Raw genomic sequence first — 19,149 nt, 5'->3', positions numbered from 1 at the left:
CCAAAGGCTCCACCAGTGAGCACAAGAATCTGTTGGGCGTCTTAGATATTTCAAATTTCTTTCTTTTTTCTTTTTTCCTGTGTTTTTAGACGGGTCTACAGGGTGTTCAAGATCTCACTACTAGATCAGACTTGTAGTGATTCTCCTGTTTCCAGCCTTCCAAGAGCTGGGATTACAGGCACGTGCCACCATGCCCAGTCTCAATGACTATCTCAGTGTACCCGGGGAGCAGGGCCAGCATGGCAGGCTAAATTTCTTGAAAGTATTGTAATAAGGATCCTTTTTGGTTTTTGAAGATTTAATTGAATGATTCTACTCTCCCATGTGAGTTCTCCTGTGCTGCTGCTTGCAGTGAAAAATGCAAGGAAATGATCTTAGCTGAAAAGAACTGATTAAACCAATCTCAGAAGGAGCAAAGAGATAAATATGCAGCATTATGAACTCTTGACATGTAGCTGTATACTTTTTACTATTTAATGTCCATTTGCAAATGACTAAAATACAAGCTTCGTGAATGTTTCTCCTGTCTATTAACTGGTGTGTTTTCTGTATCTCTAAGACCATGAACACCGTAGTAGAAAACTAGATGAATTTGGGTGATTCAATAAATATAAAAGGAATAATCATTTTGTTTTTATGGTGAATAGATGCTTCTTTGAGATGCTGTTAGAAAATATTACATAACGTAATGCTGTGGCTCTCAGAATTTTGATTCTTTAAACATTCTTTTCCAAGTACATTTTCCCTCTAAAAACTGACATTTTTAATTCTTAAAAATCTGTGCACATGATTTTATCTTCTCTATTCACGTTTATAAATTCACTCTATTCCAGTACTACCTTGCTATCTTATTATAGCCACTTTTTAAATCGAAATGGAATTAGAGAGGAAGAAGATATGAAGAAAAAAATATGGTCTCTAGGTAACAGCAATTTCTTTTCTTTTTTTTTTTCAGTATCTTATAAGTAATGAAGTTAAATCTTTCCTTCCTATTAGTAGATATGAGACAGGAGAGCAGGGCATGGCAAAACTGGCTGGGGATGCAGTACTGACCTGTTAATTACAAGATCCCATGTGCATACGCACGCGCAGAATCATTCCCAAAGTCTTACATGTTCACCTCTTACTAGAACTCCATCATGTTCTCAACACAATGGCCTCCATCTGCCATAAGGCAGAGAAGTGGGATGGCAGTACCGCCTCTTAGGACCTGTGTGAAGAAGATCTCACAGTTTTCCTCGAGATTAGGACAGTATAGAAAGAGACGTAACCCTGAAGATCTTGTTATCCTGTATTTCTCCAAGGTATCCTGCCCTGCTTTTTCACGGTGAACTTTCATTGTGTTTTCTTCCTTTACACGGCCTAAGCTTGCTCCACAAAGCCTGTTTCTCCTCCACTCTTCACGTTTACTTTCTTGTATAAACTTTGCAGCTGCTTTTTGCTCATTTCATTCAATTCTTTGTTTGAGAGGAAAAGAACCTTGAATCTAACTCCAGAAGGAAAACAACCAATTGGGAACCCAATAGCATTTAATTGGGGAGTCACTTTCAGAAGCAGGCCATCTCATAACAGATGCACTCAATTTCCTAAAAACATCAAGCAGAAGTTCTTAGAAAGACAGTAATAGTTCTCCAAATAAATATATTCAATTCCATGTGTATTAAGTCAAGTACAAATGATGCTAAAAGAATCATTTTATTTTTAATGTTGTTGTATAAATTAAAGAGATTATTTTTATTTTTAAAATATTTGTAATGGAGGAAATAACCTAAATTCAAATATAGTGACAAATAAATGTGTGTTTAAAAAAAGTGGTTCCGTTGGGACTCAGTATTTAGGCATACTGAATTTTGTCTGCTAGTGCTCCTCTAAGTGTCTAAAAGGGAAAAATGATAGGAAGTGATGCCGCTCTTTGAGGAGTATTGGAAATTGATGGAAAGAAGCATGGAAGATTTATCATTTATCATAATTAATTTATCTATCACTGCATAACAGAAATTATGCCAGAATACTTCCTCCTAATTTATCCCGTTTCCCCCTTAATTTCAAAGCAATACAGAAGGAAATACGACATTTTCAAACAATGTTGCATTGATTTCTTTACTTTATGTCAGAAATTTTGTGGTTATTTACTGGTACACCATGTTTTAAAATGAGAAATGAGTTATTGAAGAAGCTAGTGCAAACTGTAACTTCCATTTTCTTTCTGAAAGCCTGTGATTCAAAAACACTATCTGGTTATTCATCTACATTGCTGTCAAATCTTAACTCAGAAAGCTAGAGTTCATATTTTCTCTGCTCTCCTGTTTCTGTGACTGAATTGCCACAATTCTCCTTCAGTTTCACAGAAGAAATGCTAGATGTAGACTCAGGTATTAATACCGATCCAATCCCTTTAAATTTACAGAGGTATTTTCTTGTGGGATGGTCTAAATTTTGAGGTCTTGGGACAAGATGTACTTAAGGTACACAAAAGAGAGCTGGGAGCAAAGCTTCTTTTAAAAATGTGTATTTATTGGTTTAAGAAAACTTAGTTTCTAAATAGTAACTCCCATTTTTAAAAATGGAACATGCTGAAAACTTCAGTAGGAAAGCATTTTGAAGTTATTATTAGACGGAAGGAATATGGGGTGGAGTTGTTCTTAGAAAAATGAGATCAGGAATAAAAAAGGAAGTCATAAAAGCATATATTTATTTAACTCTGCACAGTTCCAGAAAACTGGACTGATTTGAAGAAGCAGAAAAGCAAAATGAATGAAGTAAAGCTTGCTATCATGGGCGGGGAAGGCACAGGAAAATCTGGTGAGTGGTGATGTATTTTTTGGGATTTAATAGTGTAAAATGAGTAAGAAAGTTATTGATATATTAAATAATAACCATATGTAACTACATATGTTCAATAATTCATTCTGTGGGATGATATGCACATTATTTTTCAGCAGAAATTTCAATTTCATAGAAATCTTCAATTTACTCATGAATGTACAGATAGCAAGATGACTAAAATATTAACTTGCATCTTATTCCACTGATTGTTTTAATTTTCATTTTTTACATAGTACATGTTTGCAGTAACTACAACCATAATAGTGGGGTGGGGTTGTACATGTACATAATGCGTTTCCATGATTTTTTTCCTCTTTCCTCACCTCTCCTTGGTAATAGTTAAAGTCAGAAGAATTAAGAGTAATTATCTTCATCGCCATTCTCAGGTACTCCTCATTTCCATACTGTACCCTGAGAGCCACCAGGGGCCCAGCAATTGCTTTGAGAGGATTATTCTCTTCTTTAGAATAAGGAAGAAAACAGGTGTGGAGATCTTGTACAGTGTTTGAAGTGCAACACTGCTGAGGTTAAAGAACCCTGCAGAGACATAATCTTCTGGATATCTTGACCATGAACTCTATGTGCTCTAATTACGGAAGCCATGGTTTAGTGTGCTTTAGATTTGGTTTACTTTCCTTTTGTTTAGGCCTTATTGATGATGAGCATATGACCAACAGAGCATGTTAGCCTCATGAATGAGAGAGATCCTGGTAACAAGCCAGAGCCTTGAGGTCCTTATCACTCTCACATTCAGTACCTTGGAGCCAGGTTTAATTGGACAGAGGAAACAAAGGATATAATAGTCTTGCCTTTAAAATGTAAAGGAAAATATCAGTATTGAGACACATAAGGTGCTTTATGTGCTTACACTGCTGAGTTAAATCCAGGAGGTAAATGTGTAGACTTCCAGGATCATATATTTTCATCTCTGTAATCATATGGTTGCAGTCCCCGTAGAAACAGTGTTTACTGTCATTTAGACCAAGGTTTAGTGAAATGTTAAGGTCTTGATGAATGTTTGGTGATTCTTGAAAAGAAAGAGAAAGTCTTATGTATGTAACTAAAGTATCTGTATTCTAAAATAAAATAAACCTTAAATTTTACTTGTTTTTAGCCCTGACTGTAAGGTTTCTCACCAAGAGATTTATTGGAGAATATGCTTCCAATTTTGGTAAGTAATTTCTCTACTCTTTTTTTGTCTTAAAATTTCAACATTTTTATCAAATCCCGATGAAGTTCAAAGAAGAATTTTAGTAAAATCTTCAATTTTTTGTACTTAACAAGCAACTTATTAATGCATAGATCCTGGTGTGAAATGTCAAACTGGTACTTGAGTTGAATGTTCTTCTAGATAAAATTCAGAGACTGAAGTGAAGTAGTTTCAAAGTCAAATGTAGGAAATATTAAAGTTTGGATATCTGTCCTAAAATATTGCAAAACATGCATGTGTGACTACTTTTATAAGTTATGGAAAATTTTTAATAATAAGATTAATATCTGTTGAACCATGAGGAAAAATTAATTCTAAAGGCACAAATAACTTCCAAATAAAACTTTATTATAAAACTAAGATTAAAGAAAAATTGTGCCTTGGTTAATGATAATAATTTAACTTGATTTATAAACTTGAGAGAAATTCTAATAGTCTTTGAATAATTTCACTAATTTTATACTTTATTTATTTATTCATTTTTGTATTTTAGGGAAGGGTCTACAGGGTGTTCAGTGTCTCACTACTAGATGAGACTTATAGTGGTCCGCCTGTTTACAGCCTCCCAAGAGCTGGGATTACAAGTGCAGGCCACCACGCCCAGGCTCAGTTGCAATCTCAAGCCCTAGAGGCAGGGCCTGCACGGCAGGGCAGGGGATCAAACCCTGGCCCCTGCACCTGCTTTCAGGCACTTTAATCTGCTGAGCTATTTGGCTGGCCCTCTTTATTGTACTTTTATTATTATTTTGATAAATATTAGTTTTCTACATGAGAGATAATTACAGCACAAGTGCAAAATTTTGTCACAATTTTGGGTATTTCTTTTGCTCAGTTATTAATCACTATTATAGTATTATTACTTGATGTGATTGTTGGGTTGGTGATACACGATCCTTTTCACTACTTTTAAAAATGAGAATGACATAGAAAATATGAAATCTCAGAGAAAAAAATCACTTTGCATTTAATATTACCTATTTCAAGTAAGAAATTAATGTTTGCAGGTGTGTTTTTCTATGAAAGGGAAAGGAGAAATAAATCTTTAACACTTACCCATAGAGTAATACTATAAGAGAATTTCAGAAAATAACTTTAAAGCATTCTGTTGCATTGTTTCCTGCATGTAATTGACATAGAATTTCAGTTCATATGACATTTTTGAACACTTTAGGGCAAGTACTTGAAAACTGATTATGGAAAGGAGAAATATATGAAAAGAGAACTACCTAGTGTTTCATTTCTGGGAGCAAAAACCTCAGTGACAGGGTCAGAATAATACATGAGTTAGGACTGAGGCATTAGAACATATTTCTAACTACAAATGAAACAAAACATAAATAAAAAATGTAATATCCCAACAATAACAGCAATAACAACCTTCACCTTAATCTTTTATACAATCTAGTTATACAAACAAATGAAATGTTTATACACTTCTAGCTGTTACATCTCAGTGGAAAAAAAGAAAGACATTTGAGACCTAGAGATATTTTGAAAAGATAATACAATGATGCAAAGGTCATTGACTCTATGAAAACAAAATCAACTCCATTTTGTAAGGCTAGAAGGGGAAATAACATCATTCTTTGATAATTTGAGAGTTGATTACCCTTGCCAGCAGTTTTCTGAGAGCTGAGGAGGTATACTTTCCAACGCCTAGAAGATTTTATGGTGCAGAGTCAAGAGCAAACAGAAAGTTTAGGAGAAACTTCGGAAATGTAATTTACGATTTTATCAAACTACCACAAGGACCAGCAAGAAAGCTCAGCAGACTAAGCACCTGCTTAGGCAAGAGCAGGGACTGGGGTTTGATCCCTGGCACTACATGCCACACATCCCTGCTCCTCCACTTCAGGCTCCGTGGGCCAGCCACTGAGACAGGGTGTGGTGGTGCATGCTTGGAATCCCAGCACTGGGGAGGCTGAAAACAGGAGGATCACTATGAGTCTGAGCTGCGTAGTGAGACCTTGTACCAAATGCTAAAATATTAAAAACTAATAATAATAAAATAAAAGACTATATGAAATCACATTACATGTAATCTAAAATATTTAAAAAGTCAAGCTTAATCCTCTTGGAAGACATTTACTCCCTAGATACCTGTTCTAAATTCCTGCTCTTACAGAGTACTTATTAGCATGAGTCTTGATTTTATAGTAAAATTGCTATTTTGTGGAGAAGTGGGATTTTTTTCATCAAAACACTGGTTATAGAAATGAATTAATTTGTTCATTCATTCAATTACTATACAGTGAGGAACAATGTTATTTAATATATTCCTTTTTGGTATAGATGTTATAGCAGTGAGCCAAAAGGTGAAATACCCAAATCTTCATGCAGTTTTCAGTTTGGAGGGATGGGTCTGTCACTCCAGACTCACCTCAAAACAATTAGAAACGCTTATGTAACATGATGACAAATGCTATGAAGAGCAAGAAAACAAGAGATAGGAAGTGTGGTGAAATGATATGTGTGACTTAGAATAGGAGAGTTGGGAAGATCTTTCAAAAATGGCATTCAGAGACCTGGTAAAGACAGTTACAGAAGTATCTAGGGATTGTAACCCAAAGCAGTCTCCTGTATAGCTGCCAAAGTTTTGAGGCAACAAGTTTCTGAAAAAATTAAAGACTGATTCAAACAGGAATGTAGATGGGATACAGAGAGTGTGAAATATAAGCTAGTGAGATCTGTAGAGTGGATTGGAGTAATAGAGACAGGCTGGTGTTTATGAGCGACCCTTTCAGATATTTAAAAAGTTTTGGTTTAATCCCAGAAAGATGAAGAGTGAATAAAACAATTTGATTAGACATTTCTCTGATCTGTTTACAAGTGTACTTTTAGCTTTGCCTTGAGAATAGAGTAGGGGCAGGAAAATAGGAGGTTTATTAGGCAAGAAATACTGGTAACTTGGACTAAACTATTACCAGTGGAAGTAGGGAGATGTGGAAACGTTAAACATATACCTTGAAGGGAGGATAAAAATGGAATTTTAATAGAATAAATGTGGGTACAAGAGAATGAGAGAATTATAGAAGGTTTTGAAGCTTTTGAACTAAAATGTTGGATTTATGGATATGACATTTAAAGAAGTGGGAATCTATGGAAGATGCAGCCTTTGCAGGCAGTAGGGTGGTTTTAACTGTGGTAAGACAGAGATGCCCATCACATATCTAAATGGAAATGGATATTTCCAATGACAAGAAGGTGTCCATCTGGAGTCTGGGGAGGTGGTCTTGGTTATAGGTGAGTTGGATGAATCAGAAATGATTGGTCTATAAAGGCATGGAGTTGGTGAAGTCAGGGAGTGAATATAGATAGAGAAGAGATCTATGAACTGGGTCTATGTCTGAGGGGTGGGAAGGTATGTGACGTGAATTAACAGGTTGAAGTAATGAGGGATAAAATAGAAATAAACAGGAGACTATAACACTGGAATCCACATATTCAAGGAAGCAGGAATGATCAACTGTGTTAATGTCACCAATAAGGCAAATAAGAATGAGACAGAAAACTGAATACTGCATGCAATTATAGATGTTAGGAAAAAAAGTGACATATTTGTAAGATGTTGGTAATGAAATATTGTGAAAGCAAAGGACAGGCAAAACTATTGAAGTAATGTTTTCAAATAGGTTAGAGAATGTCATTACCATTTGGGAGTAAATAAATTGTCCATAAATAACAACACAGATACTTCATCCATGGCAAAGGACGGAAGTAAGAGAAAAAACTGTAGCAAAATTCATTGGTGAGAAAATTATCTGAGGAAAGAGCAACATGGATATGGTTTTGGTCATTGACAATGAGGAAAAGTTACTATTACACTAAAATATGGCCAGTTGAATTTTGTAGGACAGGAGTACATTTTTTATCATGGCATTTTTCCATGTCAATGGTGAATAGATGTTTTTATATTTTGCAGAGTCTATCTATAATAAGTACTTGTGTTTGGAAGGGAAGCAACTGAACTTGGAAATCTATGATCCATGTTCTCAAGTAAGTTAAGAAAAAAACAAACACTTCTATTATATTTGATTTCCTTGACTATGACTTGAAGAAGACTAGAAAAGGGTAAGGAAAACATTGCCAGTGTTAAAACTGAAGTTTTTTGAATTGTGATTGTTAAAATGTTCAGAGATTACTTTTTGTGGTATAAATGGTGTTATTTGACTTTTCTGTAAATTTATGTCAAAATTATTCTATCATATCTACCTTTAAAATAGTAATATTAAGTTGGATTTTTATTAGGTTATAATGTAGTTGTCAAAAAATCGTAGTTTAAAGGCTTGCCAATTCAAGTTGTATGTTCAATAGCTTGTAAGTTGTCAAAAGAGATTAAGATAAATTTTGAGTACAAACTTCTGTGTTCATTCAAAATATTATAGTAAAGTAAGATTATATATGGTAGAGAAGAAATTGTCAATTGTCTAAGATTTCAGAAGAAAGCAGATTGTCCAGGTCATTCTTGTAGTTGCTACACTGAAGAGGTTGAGGCATGAGGCTGGCAAATTAAATTCCAATGTAGAGATTCATAGTGAATTCAAAGCAAACCTGCACTACATAGAAAGAACCAGTCTCAATCATTCAACCAATCATCGATCACACAATTTTCTAAGACAGTTGTTTTTAAAAAAAATTTTGGCTAACCCAGATAAATATTTCTACTTTCATGGATTTAAAAGGTGCAGGGGCCAGGGGTTCAATCCATGGGCCTGCTGTGTCAGTCCTGCTGTCGGGGCACTCTGAGATGGCAATTGAGACTGGACACAGTGGTGCACGCCTGTAATCCCAGCTCTTGTGAGGCTATAAAAAGGAGGATCACTACGAGTCAATCTAGTAGTGAGACCCTGAACATCCTGTGGACCCTTCCCTAAAAGACAGTAAAGAAATAAGTAAATAATAAAAAAACTACACTGTTTGTGAAAATAAAACCATGCAGAGGCAAAAAATTTCAGCCAACTGTCCCACAGCCAAAGAACTTCTATCTAGATTATATAAATAATTGAAAAAGCTCAGGCCCTTCAAATTCAAAGATCCAATCCAAAAATGGACATCTGGGATAAATACATGCTTCTCAGATGAATTCATACAAAAGCAATTAAATAGATGAAGAAATGTTCAACATCATTGGTCATTATAAAAATTCAAATTAAAGCAACACTGAGATTCTCTTAGTGCAGAACAATGGCTACAATCAAGAGATCAACCAATACATGTGTTGGCAGTGCTGTGGAGAAAAAAAGGGAACCCTTCTCCACTGTTGGTGGGAGTGTAGACTCATGCAACCACTGAGAAAATCAGTGTGGAGATTCCTCAAAAAAAGCAGGATTAGAGATTTCATTTGACTCAACAATTTCACTTCTGTGTATTTTCCCAGTAAAATTCTAAACATTGTAGAACAGCAATATATGCATACCCTTGTTTATAGTGGCGCAATCTGTCATGGCTAAATAGTGGAAACAAGTCAGATGCTCATCAGCTGAGGGATGGATAAGAAGGATTTGGTATTTGTACACAATGGAGTACTACTCAGCTATAAAAAGGGATAAGCATTCCATCCTGGAGCCTGCCATGCTGGCTCTGCCCTGCAGGGTGCTGAGACAGCAATGGAGAATGGGAGTGGTGGCACGTGCCTGTAATCTCAGCACTTGGAAGACTAAAAACAGGGGAATCACTAGGAGTGCAATCTATGCAGTGAGACCCTGTACATTCTGTATACACTGTCCTAAATACATAAAAAAGGGGTGTGTGGGGGATAAACTTGAGGTTTTATAGGTAAATAGATGTAACTAGAAACTATACTTATAAGTGAAATAAATCAGGATCACATGTGTAAACCCTCTGGTGACTCCCTAGCGTATGAAACTAAAAAAGTAAATAAAACCCAAATGTACAATAGGTATTACAAAAGAGAAAGAAACTGCTCAAATGGAAAGAACAATTGGGATTGAGGAAAAGAGAAAAGATGGAACAGGAAAAAATATATATACAAGATAGCCAGGGTATTTATACTATTAATTTCTATTAGTTCATTGAAATGAACAGTCTATACTTATGTTTGATCAATTTTACATTCCTCTATCTTGAAATCTGAGAAATCACTTTTGGCACAGTAAAGAGACAGGAAATATGAAAGAGGCCTTTATTGTGGGCACCAGGAAGACCGCAGAAAAGGAGACAGTGGAGCTTCTGAGGACCTGACCAGGAGAACAAAGGCTACATAGGGCCAGGATGGAGGTGGGGTTTTTGGGGCAGTCTGCATGACGTGGCAGATGGTGATTGGGCAGGAGATAGGAACAAGGAAATAGGAGATTGTGAAAAGGAAGTAGGAAGTTTTAATTTCATCAAGGAGGAGCAAGGTGGAACATAGCACACAGCCTCCAGTGGCAGGTGCCATATTGGCTCACCAATATGATGACTTAGCTGAATTTTTTATTAAAGTGGATAAAACCCACCAACCTCAAAGATAACACTATGCAATCTACTACATTGTTAACTTCTTATTATCTTGTTTTGAAATTCTATATCATTGTTTTTATTTATTTTTAATTTAAAAATCACTCTTTGGCCTTATTAAATTTCTTCTAGGTAGACATGTCTCCATTAATGAACTAATGAAATTGTAAAGTACTGGTGCCTGATTCCAGCACTTTACGTGCACTTTGTTTATTTTCAGTCACAGAAGGCAAAAGTTTCCCTTACAACTGAGCTTCACTGGGCAGATGGGTTTGTTGTCGTGTATGACATCAGTGACAGATCTTCGTTTGCTTTTGCAAAAGCCCTGATATACAGAATTCGGGAGCCACAGACTAGTCATTGCAAAAGGTAAAATATTTCATTCCTTGTCCCTTTGCCTTTTGTAAATCATCATGTAGCTATAAGCATCATTAGGAAGAATTTAATACAGCCTTCCAATTACAAAATTTAACAGCCCTGAACAATTCACCTTCCCAATCCGCAGGAGTTACACATGTAGTAAAAGGAATAAGATGTGAATGCTTTATATCCTGGCTGACATAAACAGTTACTCGCCCTGAGTAAATGGCCATTTTATAAGACAGCTTCTATTGTTAACACGACACTCACTTGCAAAATAATGATCCTCTGTGTACAAGATATAGGTTGCTTTCCAACCTTTCCTTTTCATTCTCACAAAAATGTTAAGGATAATAAATGAATCCAGATTTATTACAGTTGGCACCCTGTGAGTTCATTTCTTAGTCACTGGGTTGTTCAGTATATCACAAGGTAGACTGAATAATCAAACCATTTGCAAATTCTAACTACAGACATACATCTTCCTGCATTTCGCCCCCTAAAATAAAGAGATGGTCAACAATTCTTCATTAATTGTCTTGCGATACAGAGTATGAAGCAAGATACATTATCACTGTGCCTTAAACAATGTATTGGTAGATAAAAATTTAATCACCAGAGATTCTCATTGTTTAGATTTTCCTGTTTTTTTTTTATTTTTGTAAAATTTAGTTTTCCAGATTTCAAGTATGTTTATTCAAACCTCCCTTAAGGAATTCTTTGTAGTCTTAATCAGTTTCCTCTTTCAGTCCAAAAAAATACTCTAATAATGTTCTAAAACAAAAAAGCACAGTATTATTACTACAAATTAACACATGCATATTTATATCTGTCTTATGTGCTCACTATCAGGAAAACATGGATTAATAATTGACAAAAGGTATTTCCCTGGAGTTACTTGAAATACATTCTCATGTATGTGTATCACAGGTAAAATGCTATGGTCTTCAGAGTTCTGCTTTCTGATTATATACTTGATGACAGCATGGTAGAAAAAGACTTCTGTACATTTACTGACATTTGTTTCATAGCTTGCACATCCTGTAATGCTGTTCATTTTTTAGAATTATATTTTTGCAAGCTTCAAATCTCATCCATGTAACACTATGACAAATATTGGGTATGGAAACAAAATTCTTTGGTACTCTTTCAAATAAAGGTAGCCACTGAAGAACACTTAAACATACTCTGAAAATATGTCACTTACATTTGACATTTTAAAAAGCAATCTCCTTAATTTACTAACTAAATAAGTTCTAGAAAATTTTCAGTTTTCAATTTGTAGAAAGGTTATGAAGGTACACTGTGATATTCTTACAAAATTTTATGATATTTGTGGCTCATTCTTTAAGACATTTTCACCTCTTCTATCTCCTTTATCCTTTACAAAATTCCACAAACTTGATTGAAAATGATATTGACTCTGATCAAACTGTCATGTAAATGAAAATAACCTTTAATGGACTCTGGTGTCGGTAAGAATTAAAGATCCTGTGATTACTTATTTCTTCCCTATAGTAAATATTATGGTAGTTCTGTAATATTTCAAGGCAAGTATAGGTTTATGATAGTCTTCAAATTAAATTCTATTGTTTAATTGTTTCATTAGAAGCAAGGAAAACACATTAGGATAGGCAGAACACAATTATTATTATTTTTTTAAAATTTAATGTATTTGGTATAGGGTCTCTCTACATAGCTTGGACTTATAGTGATCCTCCTGTTTTAAGCCTCCCCCGCACTGTAATTACAGGTATGTGTCACCATGCCTGGACTTGGTGGCCGGCTCAGTGTGCTTGGGGGTGGGGCCAGCACAGCATGTCCTGCCATGAATCGAACCCTGGTCCCTGGGATTGCCTAAACAGGTGCTTAGTCTACTGAGTATCTCACTGGCTCAATAATTGTCTTGACAGAGAAAAATTTTTCTTAAACAGAATAGTTGTACAAGGTCAGGAGATGAAAAATTTTCTCTGCAGAATGTTATGATTTATATTAGCAAGTAAAAATTCAGCAATGAGTACTGAATATTTTTGCTTTGGAAAAGTCCGTCTAAATTAACTGTTCTGTTACAATTAACTTGTAAGAGACATTTGTTAATCCTCCTTTCACAAGGGATAAGGAACATAAAAAGTAATAGTAAATATCTTTTACTTAAATATGTTTCACTGCCTATCATTGTACTAGACAGTTTTATACATATGATTTTAGTTAATATCTGGGAATTGTCTGTGATGAGGACTTATTTAGTGTTTTTTTAAATTAATTGAAGATTTGAAATGTAAGAATCACCCCTGGCTAGCAAACAAAGTCAGAACCCAAGAATGTGTGTATGTCATTTCCAATCCTAAGCTTTAAATCCTTGTCTCTTCTGTGCTGTTTGCCACATTCTCCTTAAAATCGTTTTTGTCAGTAAATGAGGATGTGTCAGTACCTGTACACATGGCCATAAATACACATACACACTCAAGGACTTTTCTTCTTTGATGTATAGTCCTTGGGATACAAGTCTTCCTGCTTTTTTTTTTTTTTTTCTAAAAACATAGTCATTGAAAGGATCTTGGCAAAACTTGTGTCTCTGTATTTCAGAGCTGTCGAGCCTGCCGTGCTTTTGGTTGGCAACAAGCAAGACCTCTGTCATGTGCGTGAGGTTGGCTGTGAAGAAGGACAGAAGCTGGCTTTGGATAACCGATGCCAGTTCTGTGAGCTGTCAGCTGCAGAGCAGTCTCTGGAGGTAGAAGTGATGTTTACCAGAATTGTCAAGGACATTCTGACCAACTTCAAACTCAAAGAAAAGAGAAGACCCAGTGGTTCTAAATCAGTTGCCAAACTGATCAATAATGTATTTGGAAAGAGGAGGAAATCTGTTTAGTAAAGACATTGAATCCTAGGGGATTTATTGTATCAAAGTGTGTTAGACCATGTGGTAATTGAATTTAGACTCCATAAGCAATTTAAAAAATACTTTCAGATGTATGAAATGATAGAACGTGAACTACAGCTGTAATTTCAAATATAGTGTCTGTGTTTCTGTTGACTGGATCTGGTCCACTCTGCTGCATGTACAACCTCTCACTTCTTGTAATAAATAGCACTCGCTGGCTCTTGGTGTATTGTTGTCTAGTTTGCCATGGACATCCTGCTTATGTAAGTTTATACAGCTACTGCCCCAAGGTTTATTTGCCTTTGTTTTCTATCGTATATTTTATTTTGCATGAAATGAATGATTTGTGAACTTTTTAATTTCATAGAAACATGTAGATTCATTTTTAAAATGTCTTTTCAATAATTTTATGAGTTACATGGTACTTTCCATATTTTACACATAAATTAAGGCTCAAGAGGTGATATTCTATGCCCATGAATAAATATTTTGTAGTTGGTCTGATAATGAAAAGGTCTGTCTTTTCTTTTATGCTATCTCTACAAGAGTAATCTTCACAGAAAATTATCATTTTTTTCATGTATTTATTTGTCTCTTATATTTCTTCCTCTGAGAAGTGTATATTCATTTCAAATGCCCATTTTTGGATTTGGGTCTTTAAATTTTCAGGTCCTAATGTTTTTTTAGTTCTTTATAAATTCTAGATATAGCACCTTTGTCTGATAGATTATTAGTTAAGATTTTTTTCGAATCTGTGGGTTGTCTTTTCACTCTGTTGGTAATCTCTTTTGCCATGCAGAAACTTCTCAATGGAAGGAGGTCTTAATTGCTGATTCTTTCAAATATTTCCCATGTCGTTTGATTCTTGTTCATGAAATGTTTGCCTACCTCTATATCTTCCACCTACTTTCTCTTCCAGGAGATACAGTGTTTCAGTTTTAATGTTTAGATCTTTAATCCATTTTGACTTTAGTTTAGTGTATGGTGATAAACCTGGGGATAAAAAAGATGTGGTGTTTTATACAATGGAGTATCACTCAGCTATAAAGAAAAAGAAACTTGAAGCCTTTGTAGGTAAGTGGTTGCAACTTAAAGCTATATTCATAAACCAGACCCACATGCATAAATATTGTGTTGTCTCACTAGTGTAAGAACTAAAAAGAAAGACAGATAGGGTAAACTGAACTGCATATATTGTAGGTTAATAATTAGCACTTGGGAGGTTGAACACAGGAGAATCACTGTGAGTCTGATCTGTGTAGTGAGACCTGGTAGACCCTGCACTAAATACAAAGAAAGAAAGAAAAAAAAAGAAACAGTATCTGTATGCCTGGATTTCCAGTGCTTTTTATTTTACTTTCACCTACTGAAACCCAAAGAAATGGTGTCCTGTCTGGAGTGCTGTCTCTTTCTGATACTGACTGGCTAGATAAATACACATAATCTACTCAGGTAGCCATGGTGAGGGAAGGTTCATATTGTGGATTGGCAAACTGTTGCCTTCTCTTCAAAGATAGGGACTGCTATCATAGCTTCGATACATAAGCATGGAGGTGGCCAAGAAAAAAAAAAGGAGAGGTTGATATCTGTTGTCTGGGTATTATGATTTAAATATGAAATAACCCTCCACCAAGCTTCAACATAAAGGCTTGGTCTCCAGTAAAACAATATCCAGAGGTGGGGCCTGGAGAGGTCATTGGATCAGGAAGACTGTAACTTCCTAGTTATCCACTAATGAGATCGTAAGCCCATGGTATTACTGGGATGTGATAGAGACAGGAGTTGGAGCCTAACAAAAGGCAATAGACCATGGAAGTGTGTCCTAGGATATCATATCTGATCTTCAGACCTCTCTCTGGGTCTCTCTCTCTCTCTCTCTCTCTCTCTCTCTCTCTCCTTACTGGGGATTATAGAATGAGCAGCTCTCTATATCATGCCTTTCTACTATGATGTTTCTTCCATACCACATGTGTAGAAACAGTAGGGCCAGGTGACTATGGACTGATTCTTCTGAAATGATGTACCAAATTTTTTTTTTCCTTCTCCAAGTTGCTTATCTCTGGCATTGGGCCAGAGTAATAGGAAGTTCACTAGCACATTAGGCCATCCTGTCTGTCTGTAAAGTGACTTACGCTTGGCTTTACCTTTTTGTGGGAATTAATGTGATGCACAAAGACCTGAGTATTGTATGACTTGCCTGATGGATGCACCCACGTACATGTTTTACAGACCCGCTGGTCACTGACCTTCAGGTATTACCTCTTACAGACTGGCTAAATAGCAAAACAAGTTATCAGTACACTACCTGATACCTTTCCCACCATACAAGAGAGACAACAATGTGTCCTTCTTGAATTTCTGCCTATTTGGATAAAACACTTTTGTTCATGAACTGCATTGTTATTTCTTTGCAGGTATAATAGACACTTTGCAGCAGTACAATAGACATTGTTTTTCTTTGACTGGTGTTAATATATTAAGATAAAGTGAGGAAAAATTCCTAAGAATTAGGAAAGAGTCAGGGATATGTAAATAAGAAAGGAACTGTTGTATGAAGCTATCCTAGCAAATTCAGTGATGAACTTTTTGTTCAACACTTTATATGCCTTATCTTAATTTTTATATCTCAATATTGACTACATAACTACATACATTTTATATCTGCTGTATGAACACAGATGTATGGGGATTATTGGATGAGGATACTATAAATTAGTGTAAGCAATTGTATTTTTGTTTGTTTGTTTGTATCCTTCTGGGTAGTCTTTATTTTTATTTCGTCTGCATTATTGGAGTGTGTTTTGCAGTTGATTAAAATTTATTTTCAGGGCCAGACAGATAGTTCAGTGGATTAAAGCACCTGCTTAGTCAGATGCAAGGACCGGGTTTGCTCCTTGGCATGCCATGCCAGCCCTGCCTCTAGGGCATGCTGAGAGGGCTATTGAGACTGTGCATGGTGGCTCATGCCTATAATCCCAGCACTTGGGAGGACAAAAACAGGAGTATTACTATGATTCCAAGCTGTGTAGTGAGACCCTGTAAACTCTGTATTAACACATACAAAAATTATTTGAAACCTTTAACATATTTCCCCATTTAAGTATGAGAACTCTGATGTCCAAATGATATTTAAATCCTTTCATAGCATAACTTATGCATTTTTCTATGATAAACACGAGCATGCCATTTTTGTGTTAAAGATATTACTTTTATTTCTGTGCATTTTACATTTTTATTAATCATACTCATGTTTATCTAGCTGACCTGGGAAGACACATTGTTACAATGAGTCATTGGAATGTAGCAATAGGAATAAGAATTTAAATTTTCAAAGTATTTTCATAGTAACTTTAGACATAGTTGATTATTTCCCAGAGTGATATTTAAAAATACTGTGTTAAGTCTTCCTTTGATGTGACAGTTTCATACATATGTACTCACACTGTGTTACTTCTCAAATCAAATATTGTTACATTCCCAACCCCTCATTTCCTGGCCTTGCTAATGGATCTATCTTACTGACTGTCTCTTAAAAAGATGAATGAAGTAAAAGTGGTGTGATGACTTACAAAGCTTGGTTAGAGAAGGAAATAGAGAGCCAATGATTTTCTTTTTTTTTTTTTCAATGATTTTCTTTCTGCTTTGGGACTCTGCTTTGAGTGGAGTCAGTAGGGATAGACCTGGTTGCCCTTCAGCCCCCATACTGGAGATACCATGCAGAATGAGTAACCACAGTACACCACCAGCAGGTACATGAACACTGATTCAGGAAATTTTGAATTCAAACCACTGGGTTACCTTGCCAGGTGGAGCAGAGAGCAGAAGCCCCCATGGGGTGCTGACCCAACTACAGATTTGTGATCATAATACAATTCAGTGCTATGCTGAAATTATTGTATAACAGTAAAATTATTAGATGATATTATCCATTAAAATTCTCAGCAACCCAGTCAATATGAAACATTTGGCCTTCATAGAAATCCTCCAACCAGATTAAATGTTGTCCAAGACATGTACTTATTCCAAGACCAGTTTTATGGAGGATGGGTAATTCATTTGCAAAGAACTTTGTCATACTTTAAAAATAACAAGTTGCATTTTTCCAAAAGTGAGAAAAAAAGCCTACCTATGGAAAAACAAATTCATCAACATTAGCACATAGAATGTTGCAGCTTGAGGGTGGAAAATATGTATATAAATCTCAGAGGAAGTTAAGTCGCATCACTAGGCCTGGAATTGCCTGTGCTGCTTCTAGTAAAAAAAGACACTGTCATTCAGTTTGGATGAGCTCCAGTGAGATGACACAAAATGAGGGGCAACAGCTGAGGAAGGGACGCCCACAGGGAGGGGTCTTCAAAGTGGCTTTGATTTAATACAAGGCATGCACTATTAATAAAGAGGTTGAATGATACCTGTATGTTTTATAGGTTTATAAATTGGCTGTAGTAAAATATTTTACATCTTAGATCACTAGGTATTGTTTCAGCTTATTATGGGAGATATCTATCTAGAGTTGACTGAATTGTATTAATCTGAACCTAGTTTAATGATGCCTTAACATTTTTATGGGGGAATTTAATGTTTGCAATATCCATGTTCCTTATTTGAAAGCGTGACTTATAGGTTTCTCATCTTCCTTAAATTATAAAATCCTTCAGCTAATAAAGGAAAATGATTATAGTTTGCAAAAAAAGGCAAAGTCATTTAACAATCCATATAACTGTCTATTGTAGCGCTTTGCATAATAATTGTAATTTAGCTATTAGGAATTCTAAAGGCAGTTATCAGTCATACTCTACAATTCTGGGGGAACCAGGCAAAGCCCAAATTATTTAAAATATTTTAAATTCCCAAAGGATAAAAGAGCACCATATATTTGAAATATATTCTATAGTGACAAGATATTATTTCATAGGAAAAGGAAAGATCGTCATAATGGTCAAACATATAAAGTATCAAAGAGAATATTTTTCTTCCTCTTGATTACAGGTACAACACAAGTTTATTTGTAATAGCAGAAATATGAGTTAATTATAAGGAGAGCATGTTAGGAGTAAGAAATAGCAGTGGTGGTGTAGACTTTGACCATCATGTTGGCAATGCTGGAGCAACGAAGGCATAATAAATAAATAGAGAAAAGATTGAAGAAGAGAAAGAAGTGGCAGTACTTGCGGTTGCATGAAAGCAGAACCACTAGTTATCAGTAAGGTTTTAATGTTACTTTATAGTACTCAAAGTGAATATTTAGCAGCCAGGCAAATGAAATCTCTTTAAAAATACTTCTGTACAATTGGACAAAAATTTGCCAGCCATCAATTTACTTTTTTTTTTTTTTTTTTTTTGCGGAACCGGGGATTGAACTCAGACCCTTGCGCTTGCCAGGGAAGCGCTTATTCCACTGAGCCATCTCCCCGGC

General features: G+C 35.5%; 1 protein-coding gene across 1 annotated transcript; it reads left to right on the top strand.

The window, feature by feature from the left end:
- Window positions 1-2,719: 2,719 nt before the first annotated feature.
- Rergl (RERG like) lies at window positions 2,720-14,076 on the top strand. The gene is made up of 5 exons (XM_004626104.2): window positions 2,720-2,802; window positions 3,941-3,997; window positions 7,959-8,032; window positions 10,713-10,861; window positions 13,439-14,076. Exons 1-5 carry the CDS (start codon window positions 2,751-2,753, stop codon window positions 13,719-13,721), a joined length of 615 nt encoding a protein of 204 aa, XP_004626161.1. The 5' UTR covers window positions 2,720-2,750; the 3' UTR covers window positions 13,722-14,076.
- Window positions 14,077-19,149: the final 5,073 nt, after the last annotated feature.

This window comes from Octodon degus, unplaced genomic scaffold (assembly GCF_000260255.1).
Source record: "Octodon degus isolate 3935 unplaced genomic scaffold, OctDeg1.0 scaffold00012, whole genome shotgun sequence".
NCBI classification, from domain to species: Eukaryota; Metazoa; Chordata; class Mammalia; order Rodentia; family Octodontidae; genus Octodon; species Octodon degus.
This window is presented reverse-complemented; position numbering and strand designations above follow the sequence as displayed.